Consider the following 22,612-nt stretch of genomic DNA (forward strand, 5'->3'; position numbering starts at 1 on the left):
ATTACGATAACTCACAGAGAAAAAAATGTGACAATGAATGTGTATACGTCCATGAATGACTGAAAAATTGTGCTGAACACTGGAATTTGACACAACATTGTAAAATGATTATAAATCAATAAAAAATGTTAAAAAAAAATAAAACAACTTTAAGTACCAGTTTAAAAAAAAGTGTAGTATAATAGCCTTTTAGATATACCAGGGGATTATTTAAATTTGTATACTATCATTTGATTTTTTTTTTCAATTCTGGAGAGTGCGGTGTTGTGGAGCACTTTATAACCTTGCCGGAAAGAATGTACAAGAATCTCACTTGCCCTAATTTATATCCATTCATTCATTCAGGTCTTTTTTCAAGGTATCTTATTCAAATTCCTAGTCGTGCTGTAGCATTCTGCATTAGAAGGTCTTCTGTCTCCTTTTGAGTGAGAGGGAGTGTGTATGTTTGTGTGTGAATGTGTGTGTGTTATTACCAAGTGAGATCCAGACTCAGTAACTGTCGGCTGGAATCATATGCTCAAACGTAAAGTATCTGAGAGTCACTTTTCTTTTTGGTAATTGCTCCTTTTTTATCCCATTTGATAACAACATTTCTTTTCCTCTCCAGCACAAACGTACAGATATGTGACAGTCCTTTCCATTGCTCTGAAGAGGAAGCAAGATCATTAGTTGAATCGGTAAGGTGCAAATGTCCAAAGCATCGTTTAATCTTACAAATGCCATGGGGAGTGCTACAATGAAAAATGAGCCGGGGAGAGGGGTAAGGTGCCAGGAGTGGGATGGGAGTTGTTGTCAGGGACAGCCTCCCTGAGGAGAGGATTGGCCAGAGTCAAGATTTGTGGAAGGTAAGGGACTGAGCCAAGTGACTATCTGAACGAAGATCATTACAGGCCACAGCCCAGAGGCCATGAGGTAAGTGGATACCTGATAGTTCTTGATGTGCCAGGAAATACCCGAGGAACCACAGTGGCTGATGGAATAGAAAAGAGTCGAGAGGAGAATGGAGGAGATGTGTGGATGTGGGGGTGGAAGTGGGGGCAAATTATTATGAAAGACTCTGTAAAATACCCTGGAAAGAACATTTTAAGAATTTCACTTCTTATTCTGAGTAAGATGGAACCACTGGTGGGTTTTGAGCCAAGGATGTTCTGACTTAGACTTCAACGAGATCACACTGGCTGCATTGGTGAGAACAGGCCATAAGGAGGTCAGGAAAGATGCAGGGAAGTTGTGATAATAACACAGTTACAATATCACTGTATTTTATCCAAGTGTTCAGTTTTATATCTATGTAGATTACATTCTGAACTTAGTTCTTATCAATATTGATTATTCATTCTTTCAGGAAAACAAAAACTTTTTACCTTTGTTAAAGTAGTTTCTCACTAATCATGGGTTAAGACAGTTCCATTTATTTTAGTTTTACATTTATAGATAGATATAATTGATGCTTGTCCTAAAATTATCTGCAAGATTGAAGTTTCTATCCTACATCTTTTTTTTTAAAAATTGTTTCCTATCATGTTGGTAGGAAAAATCCTCTTGGGAAAATAATGGTTGGAGAACATGATCAAGATAGTTAGATATGGGGAACAAGATTAGAATTCAGAAACATTAACAACCAGCTTTAATTACATGGTTTGGTAGCTTTGTTGTGTTTCATAATAACGAAGAAGGTGCTGTACTGATTTTTCACTGAGAAAACTATAGTAGAAAATCAAAATGCAGAGAGAGCAGTTCCCTCTTCATCAGCTCTAGTGGAACTTACCATACATGCGATTTCGCCATTAAAAATTTGTAAGTCAAGGATTTGCGCCATTAGCAGCGTCATGCATGATTCAGGAGCCTGGATTAGGTAACACTTTCTCAAGAAGATTTTATCATCTTGTAATAATGAAATTCTTTGTAGTCAAAGCTTTTTGACTTGGCATTTTATCTCTTCAGAACCACATTGAGATGTTTAAATCAGAATTACTGAGGTATATATTCCCAGATCTCTCTATTTTGCAATGTACTGAATGTTACTCTGACTCCAAAGAACTGTCAGCTCTTGCTTGTCCTTTGCTTGCTCAGAATAACGTACAACATTGAAGTCATCCGTCAGACTTGGTGATGTTCAGACCACATCCATCCTGAGCCTGTATGGAACAAATTGTATCCCCAAGGTTTATTAGTGGGCTGGGAATGAGTGAACTCATTCTAACAAGTTCATCTACTTGGGTAATATCTTAAGACAGATGTGTAGATGTTAAATGAGTCTGAAGTAATGGTTAAAACAAGGCCAGATAGTAATAGAAGTTTTCACTTTCTAGATGTATATTGACAGAATATTCAGGATGAGTTGATTAGGTGAGATTTTAGGATAAAGTAATTTTGCTTTGGTAATTGGTTACTTTTAAAAGACTAGACTTTTGAGTGATTATTAGGACTATTGTGGGAAGCATATTCTGGTGAGCCCATGTGAATCAAAGCACAATTAACTGTGGTAGCACTGAAACCACCCCCACAAATAATTACGTAGTTACCCAGCAACATGTACAGATCAGCTAGGTAAAATAGTGTGACCGTAACCAAGAAATTTAAAATAAAAGCCAATAACCTGATGACTATTATTTGGAAGCATTTTAGAAACAAAATAGACAATAGCTCCAGAAGTAGTTTGTCCTACTTAGAGATTGTAAGAAAGATAATTGATCTGAGGACGATAGAAAGAACTGAAAGGGTCAAAAAGAATTTTTGGATTTTCTTTATAAATATAGATGTCTGAGTTATATACAGTCATGAAAGGCATGGCTGTGTCAAAAACAAGGTTTGTTCCTTAGATCTGAACACACTCGGGATCCGTAGACAGAGGCAGCCTCACTGCCCTGATGCTCCAGGTGTCTGGGCTCAGCGTGTGGCCCCGGCAGCAGGAGCAGCACTCTGTAATAGTCCCACCGCAGGACCACCCAATTACATTTTTTTGGACATTGTGTCATTTTTTTTTTACCTTTACCTAACTTTATAGCCAAAAAATATGGGACTCATCCCAATTTTTGAGGACTATGTGGCTAGAAATTAGAACTTTATTTCAAGGAACAATGTTTAGAGCATTTATAGGGAACAAAGAACGTATGTTTGTGTATGTGTGTGCATACGTGAGTGTGCCTGTGTGCAAATACATGTGAATTTCGTTTCGGATCTAGTATTAGCTGATATTTAATGACAGTTGATTTGATGACTGGGATTTAAGATGCTTCTTTTAGGATCCTTTACTGTATGTAAAGAGTTATTTGGAAAATATTTTGAGAAGATAGGAACAAAATTTACAAGCTTAATCTAATAGACATACATAATTAGAGAATATATAATTTTTTATAGTACATTTTTTATAGTACACTTCCAAAAATTGAGTATATATTAGGCTCCACAAAAAGAGTTGGGAAAAAAGTCCCAAAGAGATGAGGTAATGCAGACTACATTCTTTGTCTACAGTATAAGAAAGTTACTAATCAACTGTAAAAATATTAAAAGAGAAAAACCCCTAGCCCATGTGTTTGGAAACTAAAAACACTTCTACATAAGTCATGCCTCAAAAAAATGAATTACAATAAATTATAAAATATTTAGAATTGAGTGACAACTAAATTACTGTATTTCAGAACTTGCACAGTGCAGCAAAAATAGTTTTGCAAGAAATTAAATGTATACAGCAGAAATGAAGGAAGAAAATTGAGAGGCTGAATGTTCTATTCAACAATTACTCTTTTTTTTCTATCTTTTTTTTATTATAAGAAAAAATTAAAAAGAGGAGAGCAAATATTTAATAAAATACAAAACAAGGTGATAATGGAAAGGATCAATTAAAACAGAAGCTTCTTCTTTTAAGACTAATAATACAGACAAACCTATTACAGGAAGGACCGTGAAAAAGAGAAGGCATAAATAAAAATATCAACAGTTAAAATGAAGACATTACTACATACACAGGAGATATTTAAGTAAGGAATGCTATGAGATGCTTTTGAGAATACTTTTCTAAACATAGATGAGTTGACAATTTTGTTTAAAATGTAAATTATCGATATTAAATCAAGAATAAACAGAAAACCCAAATAGACTTAAAATAGTTTAAAAGAATATTAAATTATGAAAATGACAATTTCTTCCATATTAATTAATGAATTCAGCCTATTTTTAATCAGAATACCAATAGGGTTTTCACTGACTTGGTAAGATGATCCTAAAATGTGTATGGAATAGTAAAGGGCCAGGAATAACCTAGAAAAGATTGATAAATTTAAATAAAGGATTTTTTTTTTAAAGCTACAAACATTTAAAGATACCACAAAATAGGTTAAAAGATATGCCATTGATTGGGAGAAAATATTTGCATATAAATGACAAAAGGATTAACAATTTGTTCAAATCCATGAGAAAAAGATAACCCAGAAGGAAAAAAATGGGCAAACAATATGAATGGACAGTTCACAAGAGAGAGTATTTAAATATCTAGTAAATATGTAAAAATTTGCCATATTTCCCTAGTGATCAATGAGATCAAAGTAAGACAGAATACAATTTCATAGTTATCAGATAGGCAAATGTTTGCAAGTGTTTTTAAGCAGGTGGGGAAAGGAGACCTCTTATACTTGTTGATATGCTTGATGAGTAGAAATTAGTACAACTACTTTGAAGAGCAGTTAAGTAATTTCTGGTATAGTCGAAGATGCTTATAACCCACTACTCTGAAATTACCTTTCTAGATATTTATGTATTTTATAGAGACACTAATTGATGTGTTTCTGTGATCAAACATGGGAGAATTGGAAACTGGACAAATGCCTATCGATAAAAAACTGGGCAAATAAACTATAGTCTATTTATACAGTGGACTACTATACGGCAGGTAAAATACGTGAGTTAGAACTGTAAGACTCTACATGGATAAAACCTGAAAGTGCAGTGAAAAAAGCATTTGCAGCAGGATAGGTAGTATGCATCGTCAATGTAAATTTTAAAACACCCAAAGCAGTACTGTGTATTTTTAATGAATACAAACAGATCTGTTGTTCACATTTTAAAAACGTAAATAAGAACAATAAACACCAGTGTCAGCATGGTAGTTAGGAGAAGTTATTTCTGAGAAAGAATAAAAATAAATGAGATTTTTATTTTTTGATAAGTAGGAAGAAAAAAGAGACTTCGCTTGCAGAGTTTCTGAACTTACATTGTTAATTCTAAAAAAAAATCTAGAGTAGATATTTGTTATAATAGTCTCTGCACTTTCTGCATATTAGAAGTATTTCATAATAGAATTTGTATACCAAAAAAACAGTAGAGAAAATGAAACCAAAAGTTGATTCTTTGAGAAGACGAGGAAAATTGATAAACCTTTTAGCCAGAATAATCAGAAAGAAAAGAGAGAAAACAAATCTTTAATGTCAGGAATGAGACAACTGACATCACTGCTGATTCTACAGTTATTAGAACAATAGAGAAATACTGTGACAAACTTTACACCAGTTAATTTGACAACTTGGATGAAATAGATTCCTTGTAATACATAAACTACCAAAGCTCACTGAAAAAGAAATATGCATAAACAAGTTAAATTTGCACTTAGAAATCTTGCAGTAAACTCTAGGCTGAGCTGGCTCCCACAACTTTTATTCAGCATTGTACTGAAGGTTCTAACCAATGAGATAAGGCGTTAAAAAGAAGGAAAAGACATCCAGATTGTAAAGGAAGATGGCATGAATGTCAGTGTTCAATATTCAATAAAATCTACCTAAAAGCTACTGGAATAAGTGATTTTAGCAAGGTTGCAGGATACAAGATCAACATACAATAAACAATTCTGTTTTTATATGCTGGCAACAAAAATTGGAAACTAAAAATTAATACATTATTTATAGTGGTATGAAAAATATGAAACACTTAGGAATAAATCTAGAAAAATATGTATGAAGAACTTGTACCCTGACAACTATAAAACATTACCAGGAGATAGCAGAGAACTAAATAAATGGAAAGATAATATCATGTTCATGGATTGTTAATGATATCAAGTCTCAAATTGACCTATAGATTTAATGCAGTATCAATCAAATTGTAGTACACATTTTTGTAGAAATTTAATAACTCGTATATGTAAGCACTAAGGATCTAGAATAGATTCAGTAACTTTGTAAATAACAAAGTTGGATTAACTCTTCCTGATTTCAAGACATTTTATAAAATGGTAATCAAGAGAGTGTAGTCATGGTATAAGACTAGAGAAAGAGATCAATGAAAGCAAATCAAGAAATATACCTACTTGTATGTGGACAATTGATTTTCAAAATCATCTTTTCAACAAATAGACCTTGAGCAGTTGGTTATTCCATATGGGAAAAAAGCCCACTTTAATCTATACCTTGCACTAGGTTTGATGATTGTCTAAATGTATCCTAGACCAAAATTTAACACATAAAATGATGAACCTATTTTGACCTTGGGTTATTTGGGCAAGATTTCTTAGATATTATACTAAAAGCACAATCTAGTGTTTAAAATGATAAGTGGACTTCATCAAAATTAAATTTTTTTCTGGAAACGACACTCTTAAGAGAATGGAGGGGGAGGGTATAGCGCTAGTGGTAGAGTGCATACCTAGCATGCAGGAGGTCCTAGGTTCAATTCCCAGTACTTCCATTAAAATAAATAAAATGAATAAACCTAATCTACCCCCCCTGCCAAATAACTTAAAAAAAAAAGCTGAGAATGAAAAGAAGCCACATACTGTGAGAAAATATTTGAAAATCATATACCTGACAAAGGGACTTGTGTCCAGAACATAAAGAACTCTCACAATTGAATAATAAAAAAACACAACATCCCCCACCCCCCCCAACAAAGTGCAAAATATTTGAATGGTCACTTTGCCAAAGAAGATAGATTGAAAACAAGAGATGATGCTCAACTTTACTAGTCATTAGGGAAATAATGCAGATTTACAAATTGAAAACCACAGTGACCTACCTGCCTGTACACATTTTTTAGAATAGCTAAAAATTTAAAAGACTGGCTGTCCTAATTGTTGGCAAGAATATGGAGGAACTGGAATTCCCACACCCTGCTGGTTGGAATGCAAAATAGTAAAACTAGTTTGTCATTTTCTTGGAGAGTTAAACATATACCTACTATATGTTCTAGCCATTCCATGCCTAGATATTTACCCAAGAGAAATGGAAGTATAAGTTCATAAAAAGATTTGTATACAAGTGTTTATAGTAGCTTTATTTGTAATAAACAGAAATTCGAAACAACCCAAATGTCCATCAACAGATGAATGGATAAACAAACTGTGGTATATTCATATGAGGAAATACTCAGCAATAGAAAGAAATGAATTATTGATATATGCTACAAGATGGCTAAATTTCAAAAAAGAAATGTATTAAGTGAAAAAAGGCAGACATGTCATACATATTGTATCATACCATTTATATAAAATTTAAGTATATGCAGACACTAACATGTACTGACACAAAATAGATGATTGGTTGGAGAGTTTAGGACAGAGCCAGGAAGGAGGGACTACAATCCCTTTTACAGGGACAGGAGGAAACTTGAGGACGATGGTGAATATTTAGTGACTATAGTCATTTTATTGGGGAAAAAAAAAGATTGAACTTGGTGAGGTTCCACACACAAACTCAGTGCATGTAGGACTGAGAGAGAGAACCAGACTCATTGCTAAAGGAGTTCCCAGCCCTACCTCATACCCTCCACAGCCTGGTAGCCACAGGGATTCAAAAGCTCTTAGTATCTGGGATTCAGGCTGGGATGCCCTTTTATCACCAGGATTGCCTGGACCTCCCAGACTGCCCGGGCCAGAGATCCTTCCCTCTGTGGGCACTCAGTTTATCAGAGCTACTTCTCCGTCAGAGAGGACTGTGTTTCCCTTTACAGTTGGACCTTTCTGTGGATGTGATTTTCTAATGAGATCATACTACAGTATTTATGCCATACAGATTTGCTTTATTTGTGACTCTGTAAATAAACATCTTTGTGGCAGTTCACTATTAAAATTTTTATAATAATGTATTTTCTTGATAATCAGTATCTAATTTGAGTCAATCTATATCTCCCACATCTTTTCCTTTTTTTTGCCTCTTAAAAGCTTCACTCTTGCTGTACACCAGAAATTGACACAACACTGTAAACTGACTATACCTCAATAAAAATAAATAAATAAATAATTTTTAAAAATCTTCGCTCTGCATTACCACTCAAAGATGGACAAAGATGAAAGTAAAGTGTTTTTCTTTTTTAACTACTAGCCAATTGTATACATTCTTGAAAGAGGAAGTAGATTAAACTTACATAAACTTAATATATTCTTATATTTTGTTTATGGATAACTAAGAATTGGTCATGTTAAGGCAAAAATCAGAAAAGGAATGTGAAAATAAAATGAATATAGATGAGAGAGATTAAGAAATAGATGAGGGAGATTAAAAGGTACAAACTTCCGGTTACAAAATAAATGAATCATGGGGATGAAATATACAGCAAGGGGAATATAGTCAATTTTATTGTAATATCTTTGTATGATGACGGATGGTAACTGGACTAATCATGGTGATTATTTTGTAATGTATAGAAATATCAAACCACTCTATTGTGCACCAGGAGCTAACATAGTGTGGGAGGCATTTATAATTAAAAAAAAGAGAGAGAGAGAGACAAATTTGTGGTTATCAGAGGTAGAAGGTGGGGGGAGGGAGAATTGGATGAAGGCAGTCAAAAGGTACAAACTTCCAGTTACAAGATAAATAAGTACTAGGGATATAATGTATAGTGTGATAAATATAATGTTGCTGTATATTATATTTGAAAGTTTTTGAGAGTAAATCCTAGAAGCTCTCATCACAAGGAAAAATATATTTTTGTATTTCTTTGATTTTGTGTCTATATGGGATGATGGATGTTCACTAAACATATTGTGGTCATCATTTCATGATGCAGGTAAGTCAAATCATTATGCTGTACAGCTTCAACTTACACAGTGCTGTATGTCAGTTATATCTCAGTAAAACTGGAAGAAGAAAAAAATGATATAGAGAATCATTATGAACCATGGAAACATAATGCACAGAAAATACACAAGGTAATTTAATTCGGTTAAAACCCTGCTGCACCTGAATGAAAAATCAGGAACTTTTTTCTCTTTAATGTTTAATCCTTATAATCAAGTGAAAGAACATCAATCCTCATATCAAGTAGTAAAGCAAGATTTTATACTGGTTCAGTGTATCGTGTTTGTTAGTTAATTTGAACAAATACAGCCTGCAGGTGAAAGTGCTTGTAAGGACCTGATGGGGTATCTGGAGAACAGGGCATTTGTATGAATAGTCCTTACTCATTTAAAATACAGTTTGTACATGGGTAAGCCTTCTTGGTTGATAAAAGAGGAATACTTTGGTAATGAGAACACTGGATTTGTTTGAAAGAAATTGAAGATATGAATATTCATGGGAAGTATTTTTGGAGTGGGAAAGGGGAGATAACATTTTTAGAATGAGTATAAAGTAATACTCACAGTTTCCTGGAGAATGTGTCTTAGATAAGTAGGGGGTGCCCACATTCTGCCCCTTGGAGAAATTAGGAGAAGTAAGTGAAATGTCAAGATGGTGACCCCTGAGAGTGGGGTTTGGGATGAGGTCACTTTCAGATGCTGCTTTATGCATTTCTTTGTTCTGTGTTTAAGAATCAGGAAGTCGATGACAGTAGGCGAGGAGTTAAATAGCTGATATGTATCATGAACCCATCATTTTCAAATTTAAATGTTGGTCTCTCTTTTGGCATATGTTAATATGATAAAGATATAAAAAGAAAAAATTTACCCCTAAACTTTAATAGTTAATATCTCTGAGTCTTAGACTTACCTGTGATGTTTGTTTTCTTCTGTGTAAGGCTTCGTACATTGTGAATATGCTCTTACTAACCAAGAAAAATATTTGAAGAATAAAGAAATAAAAACATCCTAGGAATAATTTTTAAAATAGTTGTAGTGATGAATGTTTTAGCTTGAGTAGTTTGTCCATTTCTTTTCTGTAATACTTTTTAGGTTCATGAGAAGCTGCTCAATTATTCTATTTTCTATATCATACGAAATTTTCTCCCCCTGAAATGTTTGACAGCTCCAGCAGAAGCAGCTGCTAATTTTAAGCAATAAATCCAAACAGCTGACTTTCCAACAGACTTTGTAATAGGTGTCCTGCACAATAAAGAGCATAACAGTTTCAAAGAATATGCAAGTGATTCTGTTTTATAGTCTGTTTAGAAAAATAAAGCCATCAAGTCCCAAAAGCCTAATCTCAATGAGTATAATTTTTATGTTGTAGTGTTACTTTCACACCCAGGTTTATTTAAGTCCTACTGTCCTCAGAACCAACCATGGTTAAGCATTTTCTCTGTGCTAGGAAGCTGAATAGGATTTTCTTGGTTTTTTGTTTGTTTTTGTTTGTTTGTTTGTTTTTGAAGTACTTGGAAAATCTCAAAGATGTTCCACATACAATTTGTACAGAAATCTTTATTTACATAGTTACAACATCCTTTTGTATGGTAGAAAATAAAACAAAGCATATTTGATTAGCCTTTTTCTTAAAGAATAGAAGGAAAAATAGCTTTAATCCATTTATGATTCAGGGCAATGTTTTAGCCAGCATTCTTCAGAGAAACAATTAATAGAAGATATATTTGAAGAGATTGTTAGCTTAGTGATTCCAAAATCTGCAGAATAGGTCGGCAGGCTGGAGACCCAAAAAAAGCCAGTGATGCAAAGGCAGTCCAAAGGCAGTCTGTTGGAGAATTCCTTCTTGCTTATTGAGACTGGTCTTTTTGTTCTATTCAGCCCTTCAACTGATTGAGTGTGGCCCACCCATATTGTGGAGGGCAACCTGCTTTACCAATAGTTTGCCAATGTAAGTGTTAGTCTTAGCCAAAACCATCCTCCAGATTGACACATTAACTATTATGGAGGATATTTTAGTATTGCTAAAATTTAAATTTTCCTGCTGAGTTATTCTTATTCAGTACTGACCTTAGACCTAAGCAAGGAGGGTGCTGCTTTTGGTCCTTCTTTTTGACCCTCATCCAGTCATTCCCTCCCCACAGGGCAAGACAAAGGAACCAAAGCTGTGTGTTGAGCCCCCAGTCCTAGACAACCTTTTAACTACTCCAGTCCCTGAAATTCCTTACCCAGACAGCTGCAAGCCTGTTTCCAGGGCCTGTGCGGAATTCTCCCCAAGTCCATGCTCATGATTAGGTGGACCCTGTGCTCACCATGACTCCTGCAGGGGCCTGTGGTGGCTGTTTGGACATAAGGCATGCATAGATGTGTGAGCTAGAAACTTCTGCCCTTGTGCAGGTGAAGCCCTCAACACAGATGGAGCCTGGGGTAGCAGGAGAAGTGGGGCAGGATGAGGGCCATGTGCCTCTTCTTACTTTGCCATGTTCTGGCAGTCTCTGAGGTGTCCAGAATGCTAAATGAGAGCTTTGAAGTCAATACAAAGGTGTGTTTATCCAGATAGTAGAATGGACCACTTTATATATTCTATCCATCACTTTGTTAGCTTGATTTATAACTTTTTAATACTTTGTATATGGTATATGGGTCTCCACTTGTACATTTGCCCCAGACCTCAAATATCAAAGGCAGATTTTTGCTACTGAGGCAGAGCAGATTCAGAGAATTAGGAGTTGATTATTAATTTTGAAATCTGAAAAGTATGCTTTAAAACCAGGGTGGCAGTTACTACTCGGGGAGAAGAGGTTATGATTGGGGATGTGCCTGGCATGTTCCATTTCTTGACTTGGGAGGTGGTTACATAAATGTTTAGTCTATTATTCTTGGGCTGTGTACATTCTTTTCTATGGAAAATGGATCTCCCAATAAAATGTTAAAAAAAAAAGTTTAAAAATGTATTGTTCTTACTTAGGAAAAAAATCTTGTATCAGAAAATCCTTTCTTTCAAACTTGTCTACCATAGATTATATCTATCCTAAGAATCTTGGCCCAGTCATCAAAAGAAACAGAAAAATTAAACACCCTAGAAGACAGCTAAATAAATTATATAATTGTGTGTGTGTGTGTGTGCGCACACACGTGCACTTAGCTATGAATGTGTGTTGGGTGTTTGTTCTCAAGATCTTAGCCAAAGAAGCAACTGAAAGAAAACCTCTGTCTTCACATTCACAGTAGTTCCCATGGGTTAATGAGAGAAAATATTTTCAAGAATGCTTTTTTTTTTTTAATTTGACTCCAAGCCTGTGGTTTGTTTATCTGAAAAATGGGCAAGAATAATAAAAGGCGAAGAAGAGTATTCACTTTTTTCAGGTTGGAGAGCCATTGGGTCTAAACTTTGTTCTGTAATTTCATGGAAAAAACCATTCTGGGTATAGTTTACCCATCTAAACATTCATTATAACAGAGACTCAATTCTTATCTTTCAGGCATCATTTTCACCGAATAAAGGAAGTAATGAAGAAGGTATGGTATATGGCTAGAGGAGCTGGATATGTAAATTTATTATTTACAGTAGTGGAGACCACAAAAAATATAACAGATTAATTTTAAAATTATATAAATTGGGGGAGGATATAGTCAAGTGGCAGAGCACACGTACTTAGCATCCTTGAGGTCCTGGATTCAATCCCCAGTACCTCTTCTAAAAATAAAATAAAACCTAATTGCCTCCCCCTACAAATTTAAAATAAAGTGATACAATAATAAATAAATGTTTTTTAAAATTATGTAAATGAAGTAAAAGTTTTTTAAATAGTCATCAAAATTTTCAAATGAAATCAGTTATTTCCTAATTTCAGAAAATAAGGAACACGTTTATTACTTTTAAGCTAGGAAGTAGTTTGTGTAGTGACTTTGGGTGAGGTACTGAGATTCCAGGTAGTTCTGATAAATTTCAAAAGACTTCAGATGTCTGAATATGGGAGATTTTCTGTGTTACCTCTCATCATTTCAATGACTCACTCATTTTAACTGAAGACCTTATAATCAAAATTTATAGTAGTATTGAAAATATCATTTTTAATTACCATTATTTGAAGCTGTTTCGAGAAACAAGTAAAAATGTTCTGTGGTAAAAATTTCTAAATACAGGCATATGCGCATATCATTTGTCTTAAAGAATATTGCAAGACTTTTGGTTTAAATATAAAACATTAGAATACTCAATGTGTAAGTTTGGAGGAAAAATGAGAACTGTTTGCTGTGAGTCAAATTCTAAAATGTTTAGAAAGGAGCAGATCTATAGATATGATTTCATGGGAAAGCAAGCTGTATTCCTTATATGGGAAACTAACATCGTTCCTTTGCAATACTATCCCATTTTGGTATTTGATAGGCGGTCAAATTTTGCAGTACGGTTTCCCTGGACATTTCATACTATAGCTAGGGCACTAACTTCAGTATTATTCAATAAAGACTAAAATGACCCAGAAAGATGTAGGAAATGAAGTGGGAAGGCTCTAGAAATTTTAACGTAGTTTTATTACAAAGCCTGAGGCCAAATGAAAGAATGTTGGACAGGAGTTTAAAGGTGAGTAGCTTTAAGTAGAGAAATGCGTCCTGCTAAATTCTGATTGTTTTTATCTGCCTAAGTGCTTCCTAAAGGTCTAAGTTAAATGTGTCTCATGCTGTCTCCCTCCCTCTTCACCCCTTCCCTAACACTCTGCTTCCTCTGTTTTAGACACAGATCAGGTATGGCACTTCCTTGGCAAGTGATTGGAACATTTGAAGTTCTGCCATTAGGATTCCAATCTCCAAGAACTCCAAGGCTCCATCTCCCCCAAGTGCTAGAAACAGGCATATCTCTGAGAATTTGCTAACTTCTTGTTGAAACTTTTTTTTCAAACGTTTTGGGATATGGGATGTATAAATAAACATTGAAATTTTTGAATTAGTCTTCTTTGGATATTTATTGACATGAAAAGAAGATTTTGTTGAATTTCATAGCAGAAATTTAGAAGCATGGAGTGTTGACTGGTTCTAATTTCCATGGCTGAAGGAACCCAATGATTTTATTAGCTTTTATTTCTATGGGTTAATGTAAAAGTGGTTAATTTAGTAAGTTAGTAAGATGTTTGTAGATATTACTGTTCTCATTTTCATACCATATTATCTCTTTCCAAGTCCACTGCTGCTGGAGACTTCATTTAGCCAACCTCAGTCCTCTTCTCAGTCCTGTGTAAATGTGTTTACATTTATTCAGGCTCTTTCCTGTCATTTATTTTGGGGGTCCTAAACTCCATTTGATTCTTGAGTCCTCTTAATTTTACTTCTCATCTCTATGGTGATGGCTCCCAAATCTACGTAAGAAGCTCAGGTTTCTCTTCTGGGATCTGTCTATTGGACAGCTGTTTAAATGCCTTTGATCCCTCTTGTCCAAAACTGAATTCATTATCTTCCCTTGTTCTTGGACAATGGAATTAACATTCTCCTAGCCCCCTACGCAGGCCCTTGAAATCATACTGAACCTCTGTTCTCCTGTCTTTACTCAGGAAGATCATCTAAATATTTCTCTGTCCTCTCTGTTCTTGACACCTGTGCGGTGCTGGTTTTCCCCCTTACTTCTCTGGGACTCTCATGACAGCCTCCGAGCCCTCCTCTTTGCTTCCCAGCTCCTGCTGCCTGCCTCATTCTGTTGCTCTGGCTCAATTTCATGCCTCTTGTCTCCTAGCCAAGTTGCTGCCCTGCCTCTGGCTTTTCTTCCTCCATATCATCCTCTGTATTTCCAAACAGTTATTTTCTTAAAGCATAGATGTTGCCTTGTCATGTTTTTCTCAAAATGCCTTCAATGGCTTTTCATAGTTTTGAGAATAAAAATCAGACCCTGTGATTTCCACATGTCATATTACTCCTCTCCAAGCATATCTTGTATGTTTCAGACTCCGGTGCTGTTCTACTGCTAGTCTGTTCCTATATTTTTCTCCCCTTTTATTTCTATTATTATGAACACATTGCATTTACAGTTATATTTTGTGGTTTATGAAGCACTGCTATAATAATAGCTACCATTTCTTGAGCATCTGTTGTACACTGGGTGCTGTTTTAGATGTCATGTATGTATATACCCTATAAGGTAGAGACTGCCCACTTCACATTGAAGTTCCAAGAACCTCTATAATTTGCCCAAGGGCACAGAGCTACTGAGTTTCAGAGCCAGAATTTCACCCTGCTATGCATACTGCTTCCCCCTTCAGCCACCTTGTGATATAGGCAAAGCTCAGAGCTTGCCTGATTTACAGATGAGGAAACAGGCACAGAGTTTAAGTGATTAGCCCAAGCGAAATAGTAATACTCAGTTGAGAAGTCTCTGGGAAAGTCTGAGCCTCTTTGAGGGACATCAAAGAATGTTAAGGAGAGAATCTGTTTTTAATTTCAGGTGTTGGTGGCTTGATGTAAGTTATGAAAAATAATAAAACTTAGTGAAAGATATAAAATAAAATGGAGAACAACCATTGTTTCAGTACAGTTGACCCTTCAACAACATGGGTTTGAGCTGCGCAGGTCCACTTACGTGCAGATTTTTTTTCATAGTAAATGCCGCATGATCTGCACTACTCAGTTTGATCCAGGGATGCCAAGCGCAGATACAGAGGAACCACATATACAGAGTGGGACAACTCTAAGTTATACACAGATTTTTGACTGCAGGGAGGGTCAGCTCACCTAACCCCATTGTTCAAGGGTTAACTGTGGTTGTAAATATTAAGCTGAATTATCAAAGAATAGATTAATGGTTTATGGCGTGTGGCATATTAGTCTCCTGAGAGTTGGCAGAGAGAAGCCATGTCTGCTGGGTGTCTTGTGGCGCAATTCACACCTCGTAGTCGGCTCCCCTCCTCCCAGCAGTCAGTGGTGCTCAGATGCTGCCCCGTTAGTGAGCTTTGCTCACTACAGCACAGGTAATCCCAGCTGACTCCATAGTATATGATCTTACATAGTTATAATCCTAAATATGTGACTCTGAACTTAAACTTTTATTATAAGCATCTTTCTACATTGTTCCATAGTCATCATTATTATGATGCTGACAGTTACATTTCAGTGAGTGGCTATTTCATGATTGTTTCAGAATATCTTCTGGACTAGCTAATCTGATCTTCGCCACCCCATTCCCACAGAATGGTTAACTTGAATAGATTTTATCCTACCTACTTATAGAGGAAAAATCGTGCGAAAAAATAGAATGAATCATTGTTAAAAGTGCCTCAAACAAATTAGGAAGCCAAAAATGACCCATGGATGGAATTTTAGGCAAACACCACAGCCAGTTTCCATGGAAATGAAAAATCAAAGAGGTGGGCTGTTGAAGATCGGTTTTTCTCAAGCTTGCTATTATTTTACTCTGAAATTTTTATGAACTTTTCTTTATTTTTCACAGTCATTTCATACATGATACATTTAGTATCACTCCATTATTCTACAGAAGGAGCACACTGGATTTCATAAAATCCAGTCCTCCATCGAGGACTGCATGCATGTTTCACAGTTAGTATACTCACTAATAGCAACATTTGATGATTTATCCCCAGAAGGGGTTCATTGCCTCGTCATAGGTCAAGAGTCTCAGGTGACTGCTGATTTACCTCTGTCCCTGATTAATGCTGTCTTTCTATTCAGTGGATCTCATCCTCAAGTTCTGGGTCAGGGTCTGTTCTTTTCATCCTTTTTTCTATATTCTGTCCAAGGTATAGATGAGTGTTTGCCAGTGGGGTCGATGAAGCACCTGCTCCAGAATCACTTGAATGCTTCTTAAAGTACAGATTTCTCCCTTTCCCTAAAATCTGCTAAATCAGAATTTCTGGGAGACGAGGCCACAGACTTGTTTTCCCTGCCACTCCCGTGGGGCCTTTAAAATTTTAAACCCATTGGTTTAGATAATCAAGGGTTACATCATATTGAGAATTTCTCCATGTTAATGTTCTGTTTGAGGTTCTCTACTCTTAAAAAGGAGAAAGAAATCTAGATGTCTGCCTTTGTAATGGACTCATACAGAGAATATTATCACTGCCTCATGTTAGAAAAAAATGAAAAGGAATAAAAATTATGTAAAAATAATACTAAGTTTAGTATTAAATTTCAAAAGTGTTTTGGGTTTCAAGTCTGAAAAATTTATACCTGATGAGAATCACTTTTGATTTCTAAGTTATCAGACATTAGATTAAGTGAGCCCATTATAATTGGCCACCGAGCCCCACACCTGGCTTCTGTCTTCCTAAGGCACCATGAGAGAGAGGCATGTGCTTCTGTTGCAACAGCCCTGAGGAGTCGAAACAGGTAAGTGATGCAGGCAGAAGTGGAGCGAAACTTGGGCTGTTGACTCCAGGACCACCTGAAGCCCTGTCCACTGTATCTCATTGCTTCTTGAGCTCTTTCTTATCCTCCAAGTTCAGCTCAAATGCTGCCTTTTCTGTGAAACCTTCCCCACCCTTCACGTTGAAATCAATCACTTTCTCCTCTGAGAAAGCGTAGCAGTATTGATTTATTCCCCCATTACAGGATTTTGGTCACTGTAGCTGATATTAGCGTTGTTCACATTGCCTCTGCTGCTGGATTATAAACGCACTGAGAGCACAGGTTGTGTCAAGACAATTTTAGCCTTATTGTTTTACACATTAACAATTCATGCTTGTTGTATTAAATTGCTACAACATCCTGTAAGGAAGACAGATATTTTTTCCATTTTACTTATTATATTATGTTTAGAGGTTAAGTGGATTCCTGGAAATCACCGGCCTCCTGCATCTGAAGTCAGTGTTCTGTTTCTGCAGCGGAAAGCATTTTGAGGGTGTCTCTGCTCTGTTCCAAGGCCATATAAGATCTTTGAAATATAAAAATCTCTTCCTTTTAAGGATCTCTGAAAGAGGAGATTTAACATATCTAACCTAAATACCGGTGCCTTTAACTTTATTTTTGAAGTATATGGACCTGATCACTGTACTCAGAAAACTCCTCACAAATCTGTAAAGCATAAAATTAAGCATTAAATCTCTCTCTCTCTCTCTCTCTCTCTCTCTCTCTCTCTTTTTTTTTTTTTTTTGCAAGCTGCATAATTCTTGCCTCTGAAAATTCTACTCATTGATACTTTTCTTGAAATCCTTTCTATTTTATTGTTTTTGGGGTGGTGGTTGTTTGCTATAGAGCCCTCAAATGAATTCAGCAACCATCTTTCTAGTGTCAAAAGAAAAGAAAAAACCCTGATACTTCACTTTTTATGCAGTCCATATACTTTTTAATGCCGCCTAGAATATTATCTTATGCTTTCTGAAACAATGATTAGTGTTACTTGTTTTTGTTTTCCCAAGTGAATAAGTGATATCCAGAATGTAAGACTCTCTGGGAAGGGTCTTATCTACTATTAGTATTTAAGGCATTTGAGGGTTCTACACAAGATTCCTCTAATGCCCCAGGGAAGAAAAGTTCAGCTGGCTTAAAAACAGTACCGTAATTGTGAAAATGCTAAGGCTGATCATCACATGTTTACTGCTGCTTTTTTATGGAGTATGAGGCAAAAATAAACACGGAATACTTCAAAATAAAAATAGACTCAAGGCTCAAAGGCCAAAATTCTTGTCCCAGAGTGGCTTCTTACATGGGGTTTGGTATAATTATTGATAATAATTTCCATGTTTGAAACTTGACCTCCCGAACCTGAAAGCAGAGGTAACATATTTTGATTTTCAGAACAGAAACACTACAAGATCAAAAGCCTGAATAATCTCAAGTGGCAGAACAAGTAAGATGAATATGTAGTGAGAAATTAGAGAAGCACAATCCATGTGGCTCTGATATAAATAGTTCAGTTGATAAACTCTCATTAAAAAAAAAAAACAACTTCTAACTCCACTTTAAACTCCACTGTATTTCAGGGAATATTTTCTCACGGAAAAGTTAGTTTTCCCTTCCCTTCCCACAATATTAAATGTCACTCTCTGATTTCTCCTTTCCCTTCGTATTTAAGAACAATTTAAAACTAATTTACTCATGAAGATGTTAGAAGTTCTTGGTAGGCTTTCAGACCATAATTTGACTTTACCAGTATCCACCCCAGCCTCGACCTTTCTGCCCCTCAAAAGAAGTCCTACAAATGTAACTTACAGTAGAATGAGTGCTGTAGGCTATACCCAGCCACTTACAAGCAGATTTTATGTAATGCACAAATGTGCTGAAGGCTCCGTAGGTAGAGTCTATAGGTTGCCTCTCTGCATCTGAAGGAAGATTTAGAAGATAGAACAGTTTGAACTGGAAAGAGTCTTGCGTGTAAATTGAGGCCAGTAGGGCCCAGAGAGGTTAATTGCTAAAGCCACCCAGCTACCCAGTAAGGGAGTCTGACCTGAAACTAGATCATCTGAATCCAAGCCCGTTGTTTTGGATTTGCTTGTGTGTTCTGTCAAGCTTTTCTGTGTACTTTGCAGTCTTTAAAGGAGAAAGGTAACTGTTGGCCCCTTCCTACCATATGTGTTTAAAAATAATTGCATTGTCATGACTTGTGGAAATGAACATATGCATCATTTTTGCCATTCTTTGCTGTAAGTTTTTTCCCAACTAATAGATATTTTAAATGGTTGTGGTTATGAGACAATACAGCATTCTTTATATGGAGATTTGTTTTTTGTAACAGAACTTACTGGTAGGCTCTCCAGCCATAATTTGATTTTTAACCACTGCTCAACCTGATCATATTTCTTGTGAATGTGACTATGAATTAAAGGTCAAATGTCAGTCCTCTAATTCAATGTATGGCTTAACATTTTAAATTTAAAAATAGTACTTGTGATATAACGAATTTGGGGGCAAAATTATGTTTTCTTTCTGTGTGTGAGTCTAACGATAATGCTTTTTCCTCATTTTTGGTGCATTTCCAGTTTGTGGCACCCAGTATGCCATGCTGGGGACAAGAAAGAGATGAATGCAAATCTGTGGCGATTTTCCCCTTAACACTTACATTGGGCAATGAAAGTGTGGCTCAGTCTTAAGTTTTGGACGGTGTGTTAGTATGTCGAAAAAGGGGGAGGAACGCAAACCAACCAGGCTATTAAAAATACTGTCTTTGGACTAGCATCTGTTTGGGTGGATGTTTTCCCATGGTGTAAAACAGGAAGTGCAACAAATGAGGTTGGCCACTCCTTAGTGCTTTTCTTCCAGTGTGCACTGAATGAAAGATTTAAAACAGAGACGGCATTCCAGAGAAAACAGGTGGTATGAGAGCTGGAATCCATGTTGGCCAAATGCACGATGGCACAAATTCACCCTCTCTAAGCAATTGTCCACCCCATGAAAGCTGTTTGCAATTTATTACAAGGAACGTATTATGTGAGGAGTGTTAACAGTTGGCCTCAGGGTTGGACGCTTGGGGGTACTGTGCCACAGGATTATTTGCTGATACCTACATGTGCATCCATTTTATAATGTAATTTTGAGTAAGATCATACTTTTTTCCTGGAGAGAGGAGGTACTTTTTACATGCAGATGCATTTGGCTTCCTCCCCTCTTTGCCTTCCCTCAGAGGGACGATCTAACCGGCAAACATGATTATACCTGACATTTTGTGTGCACATCCATAAGTATGGTATACGGTGGTGCCTCTTGGAGGAAAAATAAAAGGGAGAAACAATGAGTCTTTATTTTCTTCACAAATGGAAATTTGACAATTGCTTCATATAGGACATGGATCTTTGATGACAGGATCAGTGTCAAAATTCTGGTCCCAGGAAAATAGTTCACAAAGACAATTATCTTCCTGTAATTTGTGAAAATGGGAGTACAACTTCAGGTAGAAGGAAATAATGTTACCATCTGGTAGCTTTTTCACTATTCACAGAGAATACGGTCATTAATTGCCAAAGTTGTGACAGCATCAGAAGAAAGGGTCATTCATTTTCACTTCTTTATGACAACTGATCATTAATAGACTATCTGGCAGCCTGATTTGTGTGCACTTTGGGATTGATTAATCAATTAATTAATTTCAGATCATAAAGAGATTGTCCCCTACTCTTCTTATTAATCTTATGAACTAATACACTATTTTTACATTTGGAAATTAAATTGTCAGTGTGCAGTATTTAGGCAAAAGTATATTATATCAAGAAATTGGCGGCAGAAAGCACGTGAGCTGAGTGTGGTGGGAAGTCACGCTGAGTCACATGAGATAATGATCACGAGATCACCCTTTGAACTCAGATGTCCCGTGACTATGTTGGGAGTGCACTCGCTCCCACTTCCCAAGTATTGGAGCATTAAAGGGAAAAAATAGCCTCAGAGCTGCATTTGCCTCTCTATTCCTAGTGTAGGACCCTGGGAGCTGTCCACTAGAAACACTAAGAAGGAACAAAATAGCCTGTTGTCTGACTCACAGTAAAGTTAAACAGTTACCAAAATAATTTTCTCTGAAGAGTTAAAAATACATGATTACATTCACATGATGGGGGTAAATGGGTTTTTTGACTTCTGTTCCTTTATTAATCTATCTGCATAATAGATTATCAACACAATTTAACCGAGTAAACAAACATGCATTATCTCATGATTTCTTTGAATCAGGAATCCAGGCAGGGCTTAGCTGGGTTCTCTACTTCAAGGACATTTCAAGACGTGACTGGGGGAGGATTTGATTCCAAGCTTTCACAGTTATTGGGAAGATTCGGTTTCTTGCTGCCTACTGGCCTGAGGCCTCTCCAACGTGGCAGCTTGCGTCACCAAAGAGCACAAGCCAAGAAGGAAATCTCCCAGATGGCAGTCACAGTCTTCTGTAAGCTAATCATGGAAGTGACATCACATCGTCACGCTGTAGCCTATTGGCTAGAAGTAAGTCACCAGGTTCAGCCTACACTTGAGGGGAGGGATTAAATGTGAGTGGATACCAGGAGGCAAGGATCATTGGGCACCATTTTAAAGCCTGCCTACAACACAACTACTCACCATGACCAGTGGAGATTCAGCACTGGTGTGTGGTGTGTGAAAGAAGGTCAATGAGGCGTGTTCCAGGGGAAGCGGCCTCTGGCAGAGGATTGTGAGGTTTACCTGAGTCCGATTTCCAGAAAAGCAGTGTTCTAGAAAACTGAAGCACATTGTGGGGAAAAAGTTCCCTAGAAATAGTAATAGGAGTCTTCAGGTAAGAGACATCCAGTCAGAGAGAAGGTGACATCCATACCTGAGGCCAACAATCAGTAATTATGGCCATCAAAAGCATTTTATGCTCTGGGATTTTGGTAGGTGTCTAGTGAGTCATGAAAAACATAGAAGATACAGAGGAATGCATGACTTAAAGGGAAAATAGGACAAGCGAACACACTGAATTGCTTTAAAAAAAAAAAACTTTGATTATAGAAATTTTCATACACAACCATCAAGGCATGAAACACTGGGAGTGCTGATAGTCTGGGTTTCTCACACATGGCTCCAGGTTCCAGGGCAGCTTCAGGACTGAATAGCTGTAGGGGAAGGCAGTGCCAAGGCTGTTTGTACGGATGCACAAGGTGATGGAGAGGAATTTGCAGGATGTGAGATACCAGGGATCCGAAGTAACAAACATGATTCAAAAGAAATGAGGTGGTATGG

At 36.4% G+C, this 22,612-nt stretch overlaps 1 protein-coding gene across 2 annotated transcripts in view; it reads left to right on the plus strand.

Annotated features, from left to right (window-relative positions):
- The window catches only part of PPA2 (inorganic pyrophosphatase 2), a 78,753-nt gene extending 64,807 nt beyond the window's left edge, over positions 1-13,946 (plus strand). For both annotated transcript variants that reach the window (XM_031468310.2, XM_064484433.1), the window contains 3 exons: positions 608-677; positions 12,484-12,520; positions 13,737-13,946. In XM_031468310.2, the coding sequence (XP_031324170.2) occupies positions 608-677; positions 12,484-12,520; positions 13,737-13,771 (142 nt within the window). In that variant the 3' untranslated portion in view covers positions 13,772-13,946. The remainder of the gene's footprint in view (positions 1-607; positions 678-12,483; positions 12,521-13,736) is intronic.
- Positions 13,947-22,612: the final 8,666 nt, after the last annotated feature.

Source organism: Camelus dromedarius, chromosome 1 (assembly GCF_036321535.1).
Source record: "Camelus dromedarius isolate mCamDro1 chromosome 1, mCamDro1.pat, whole genome shotgun sequence".
Taxonomy (NCBI): domain Eukaryota; kingdom Metazoa; phylum Chordata; class Mammalia; order Artiodactyla; family Camelidae; genus Camelus; species Camelus dromedarius.